We start from the raw sequence: 5,600 nt of genomic DNA, 5'->3' as shown, positions 1-5,600 counted from the left end.
AGGTGGGGTAGAGGAGGAGAATCCCCTCCCTCCCCTGCTGCTCACACTCCTTTGGATGCAGCCCAGGACTGGGTTGGTTCCTGGGCTGTGAGCTCTCACTAGCAGTTTGTTAAAGAGAATAGTTCAGAGGAAGGTACAGGATGTGGCAAAGCCTGATGTGACCTGATTTAATCATGTTGGGTGGCTGGTGCATTGCAGGGTTGGGACGTCCAGAAACACAACTGATCTGCTTCTCTTCCCCACGGGAATTTCATGTTCACTTGGGTCAGTGCTCTCCCAGGGCTGTTGGTCAGAGCCCAAGGGTTGTGAGGGGCTGATGGTTGAGTTGCTGGCAGATGGAAGGTGTGTACAACGGTCCTGCTTACCTGTTAATCATCACTTCTGCCCCTCTGAATCTTTCACCAGGAGCTGGAGGCTGCATTCCAGCCAGACACCAGTTTGGTTTCTGTAATGACTGTGAACAACGAGATAGGAGTAAAGCAGCCAATTCCTGACATCGGTAGGTATCCTGTGGCTTCCAGACAGTGGAGTCATCACTGTGCAGAAACTTAGATGTCTCATGCAACCATTTGTTCTTAAACTTCTTAGCAGTGGGTTTAGAACCAATCTCACTGCTTAACAGCAGAAGACACTTTAACTTCTCAACTGAAGAAATTCACTGTAGTCTTACCTGCCTAAATTTGTGTCACGGCGTCAGCCACAGTCCCTGCACGGCTTTAGGCTTTTCACTGTAACAGGAACTTCACAGCCCCCTTCTCTTCCTTTGTCACCTCATAACTGGTCCCTGCTGTTGTTTTAGACTCACTGGTGCTTTAGGTCCATTGTTGGCATTGCTGGGATCACAGCAATTAGTGCTAATGTGGTTTTGCTCTGGTGTTTCTGTTGCAGGTGAGATCTGCCGTGAGCATAAGGTTTTCTTCCACACGGACGCGGCACAGGCCATCGGCAAAATCCCCATGGATGTCAACGACATGAAAATTGATCTAATGAGCATCAGTGGTCATAAAATCTATGGGCCCAAAGGTACTCACTGCAGTGCTTTGTATAGAATTGTTTCCATGCCTACCTTAAGGTGACTACACAAGGTGTGGAGTCCAACCTGTTTGTCGTAGTGACGGTTACTTGAACTGTAGAAAGCTGTTCTGAGACTGCTGTTGGATGGACTTGGGAGTAGCTCAGGCACTGCTGCCAGCTTAGCGCTGAGGGACCTGAACCTTCAGTGCTCACAGGTTGGGGTGGCTGCACTGAAAGAAGAGGGGGTGTTATATAATGTTGGCAGCGTTAGAGCAGGGCCTTGGCAGGAGTCACCTGTGTGGTGTGAAGCAGCACTGCTGGTGAAAGGGTTGGAATGAAATCACTGGGTTATAGGGAAGAGTTTCCACCCAAGTGTAACTTGCAACGAGGGGACCAAAAGGTAACTGGAAGGTTTAAATTCTAAGTGATTTTGCTTGTTTTATACTTCCAATGGCCTCTTTCCCACAACTCTGTACATCTTCTTTGCAGAACGGGTTTCAAATCCAGCTATGGATTTTCTAGTTGACTCCCAAATACTGAAAGTCTGGCTCGGACTGTCACAGTCCATTTAGTTTGTACCAGTGGGTGTGGAAAGCCAGCAGTCAGGTTTGCTGTATTCTCTGTGCTATTCAGAAACAAAAGGCAAAATTGTTATTTTTCAATACTGCTGTTTCGTGCACAAGCTCTCCTGAGAGCTGAAGGCATTATCTCTGGACAAGGGCTAAGTTTTCGACCAGTGACTTTGGGCAGATGACAGACATAAATGTTCACAATTTATTATGACTGGAAATTCTAAGTGTTTCTTCTGTGGTGACAGTCACTCCTTAGGTGTGCTGGGACACAGGGAGGCATGAAAATGGGGTTTCTAGGTGAGAAGAGTAGAGAGTAGAATTGACAGACTGTCAAAATTGGCTCATCTAATCTGTTAGCTGTCACCGATGAGTCTCCCTAATGACAGGAAGGGACAGGACTCCTGGGACTGGTGTTGGCCTGGTAATCCAGGGAAAGACGTTGGAAGTCAATAAAGGGCCATCAGTGAATGAAATACCTTCACATAAAAACTTCAGTGCAAAGGGATGAACTTGAGCTGTGCACAGGAATTGTGGGAAGGAAGGGAAGGCCTGAGGCCTTGGGTGGCCAAAGCACAGTTGGAGAAGCTCTGGGAGCCTGAACATGAGCAGTGGGAACAAGCACCATTTCTGAGAAAATAATATGGTCCTGTACTTCTGTGTTAAGGGGTTGGAATGGAGCTTAGAGATCATCCAGCCCCAACCCCTGCCCTGGGCAGGGACACCTCCCACCAGAGCAGGTTGCTCAAGGCTTTAGCCAACCTGGCTGTGAACACTGCCAGGGCTGGGGCAGCCACAGCCTCCCTGGGCAACCTGGGACAGTGTCTCACCACCCTCACAGGGAAAACTTCTGCGTATGATCTAATCTCAGTTTCCCTCTTTCAGTTGCTCCCCATTGCTCCTTGTCCTGTCCCTGCAGTTCCTAACCAAGAGTCTCTGCAGCTTCCCTGGAGCCCCTCAGCTCCTGGCAGGTTGTTGTGAGTTATGTAGTTACTATCATTCACTACATTTTTCTCCAGTGAAGTGTCCAAATGTGTGTTTGCTGTGGAAATAAAGAATGTTTCCAAACCTTGTAGTTCCTCATTTCAGACCTGTGGGTGGGCACTAAAACACCCTCCCTTGTTTCCCAGGTGTCGGTGCTCTCTATGTTCGGCGCCGCCCACGTGTCAGGCTGGAGCCCCTGCAGAGTGGGGGAGGCCAGGAGAGAGGGCTGCGCTCTGGGACTGTGCCCACACCCCTGGCAGTGGGCCTGGGGGCAGCCTGCGAGGTGGCACAGCAGGAGATGGAGGTATGTGCAGGAAGATACTTCTTTTGGGTGTCAGAAAATAATATAACAGCGCCATTTAGGCCTTGGATTCCTTAGGTCTTTTTCTGTGCATGTGTCTGATTTGAATGTGATTCTCATGTTTTAACATTAAGTGAATGTTTTGAGATCTTCAAGGAGGTTTTTGGGTGACTGGAAGTTCTTTCTAAAGCATCTTTTTTCTTGAAATGGTTTGAATTGTGGTTTTCTACAACAGAGCTGCAGTTGATACTGTTAGTGAACTATGGCTTTGCTGCTTTTACTCACCTCTCCATTGTGCACATGTTAGCAGCACCTCTGACATGAAGTCATCTGTATGTGATGTGTATTGAAAAAATTAGACTTCCTAGTCTATTATACATATTAAGCGATACAAGTTCAGGTTTACTGCAGCCCTGCAACTAAGAATTCATATTCTTTTTTCTCACTTACACAGTAAAGTTTATTTGCTAGGTCTGGTGTCCGAGCCTCTCTCTGCTGCTACACTGGTTTGTGGGCCTTCCTTACAACTGGAAAGTAAAATTCCCTAAATACAGTTTCATAGTGTGTTCAGAGGTTGGAATGGAGCTTAGAGATCATCCAGCCCCAACCCCTGCTCTGGGCAGGGACACCTCCCACCAGAGCAGGTTGCTCAAGGCTTAATCCAGCCTGGCTGAGAACACTGCCAGGGCTGGGGCAGCCACAGCCTCCCTGGGCAACCTGGGCCAGTGTCTCACCACCCTCACAGCAAAAACTTCTTCCTGATACCTAATCTAATTTTCCCTCTTTCAGTTTATCCCCACTGCTCCTTGTCCTGTCCCTCCAGTTCCTACATGCTGGTCTCATGCACTACTTTTTTTCTTAGTGTGACTGGCCTCATATTTCAGGCTAGAAAAGACACTGCATGGTGACAGTTTCCATCACGCAGGTTAGGTGTTGTCAAAGCTGAGTTGACAGTAATTTGCAAGTCCATGTCTTAGTGGTGCAGTTGGAGAGCTCCTAGGAAGTAAGGGGCACTTCCCATGACAGGTGCCCTTTCTTGTGGTAAAAAATGCATTGTCTGGGCACTGGGGAGGTCACACCTCAGTGTTCTCACCTTTGGGCCCCTCACTACAAAAAGGCACTGAAATTAGGTGTTGTCAAAGCTGAGTTGACAGTAATTTGCAAGTCCATGTCTTAGTGGTGCAGTTGGAGAGCTCCTAGGAAGTAAGGGGCACTTCCCATGACAGGTGCCCTTTCTTGTGGTAAAAAATGCATTGTCTGGGCACTGGGGAGGTCACACCTCAGTGTTCTCACCTTTGGGCCCCTCACTACAAAAAGGCACTGAAACGAGTCCAGCCAAGGGCAAGGAGGGCAGGAAAGAGCACATGGGGAAGGACTGAGGGATGATCTCTCCTGCCATGGCTGCAGGGCGAGGACTGGAGGGAATGGCCTTGAGCTGAGACAGGGCAGAGGCAGAGGAGATGGTACGAAGAATTTCTTAACTGTCAGGGTGTTCAGGCACTGAGATAGGGAATTGCCCAGGGAGGTGGTGGAGTCACCATCCCTGGAGGTGTTTAAGAGGTGTCTGGATCTGGCACTGGAGGGTCTGGCTTAGGGTTTAGGGATTACAGCAGTGGCAGGGTTATGGTTGGACTCAGTCTTAGAGGTCTCCTCCAACCTTGATGATTCTATAATTCTATGATCTTAGGCATTGCGTAACTTGTCTTTAAACACAAATATCTCGGTGCTTTTATGAAAGGCAATTTGGAAGTTTGTTTATATATAGATCTTTCTGAATTTGGAACATTCTGAGCTTTGGAACATTTTTGCAGACTGAGCCAGCTAGGAGCCAAGTGGTTATTCTCTTTTAAACAGTCTCTAGAGGAGGCAAAGTTTAGCAGTTGAAGTTTCAGCTGTGTTCTTTCCCTCCTCTGGCCAAACCCAGCTACTTCAGTGTGCTCACAGCTGGTGACACAGCAGTCTGCATGAGGTCAGACTACACTGCATTATCTGGGTCTCTTTCCTGGTTTCTTTGCTAGTATGACCACAAGCGAATCTCACAGCTGGCAGAACGCCTGGTCTCAAAAATCATGAGTGAAGTTCCTGATGTGGTGATGAATGGAGACCGGGAGCATCGCTATCCAGGTGAGTCCTGCACCGTTCTGAGCCTGTTAGACCTGTCTGGCTATGGCTGAACAGTGCCCTTGAGCCACACATGGAGCCAGTCCTGCTATACAGAGGAGGATTTGCCTGAGATTTCTGTTGATGGATTTATTTTTTCTCTATTTCATTTATTTGTCTGTAGGATGCATCAATTTATCTTTTGCATATGTGGAAGGGGAGAGTCTTCTGATGGCTCTGAAAGATGTGGCTCTGTCTTCAGGAAGGTAGGTAGGATGTATGGGAAGGGTAGCAGTGTGTTTTGGAGAGAAAATGACATCTGCTAGAGAGGTAGAAGCTAAGGAGTCTCCTTGATGCCCTGTATTTGCATACTCAGTTAATGACTCAGCCTGGCATTGACTGCACTCTAAGGCGGTGTTTAAGTGACACTATGACTGAAGGTCAAATTTACTCATCCTGAAAGAGATAAAAACCCAACAAATAAACCCAAAACAAAACACAAAAAACCCACCCCAAAACCAAAAAAACCCAAACAAAATGTCCCCCACAATCCCCCCGAAACAACCTAAAATCCTTACCTGCCAGCCTTGCAGACTGGTCACTTGTGATCTGAGTAGCCTTGTCACTCTAAC

General features: G+C 47.7%; 1 protein-coding gene across 1 annotated transcript in view; it reads left to right on the top strand.

Moving 5' to 3' along the window:
- Positions 1–5,600, top strand: part of NFS1 (NFS1 cysteine desulfurase) — a gene marked incomplete at its 5' end in the record, with an annotated part of 9,623 nt that overhangs the window by 1,864 nt on the left and 2,159 nt on the right. The window contains 5 exons of the mRNA XM_009072528.1: positions 406–499; positions 889–1,023; positions 2,714–2,871; positions 4,887–4,992; positions 5,153–5,234. Of these exons, the coding sequence (XP_009070776.1) occupies positions 406–499; positions 889–1,023; positions 2,714–2,871; positions 4,887–4,992; positions 5,153–5,234 (575 nt within the window). The remainder of the gene's footprint in view (positions 1–405; positions 500–888; positions 1,024–2,713; positions 2,872–4,886; positions 4,993–5,152; positions 5,235–5,600) is intronic.

Source organism: Acanthisitta chloris, unplaced genomic scaffold (assembly GCF_000695815.1).
Source record: "Acanthisitta chloris isolate BGI_N310 unplaced genomic scaffold, ASM69581v1 scaffold5234, whole genome shotgun sequence".
NCBI lineage: Eukaryota > Metazoa > Chordata > Aves > Passeriformes > Acanthisittidae > Acanthisitta > Acanthisitta chloris.
The sequence above is the reverse complement of the archived record's forward strand: the minus strand, read 5'-3'. Positions and strand labels throughout refer to the sequence as shown.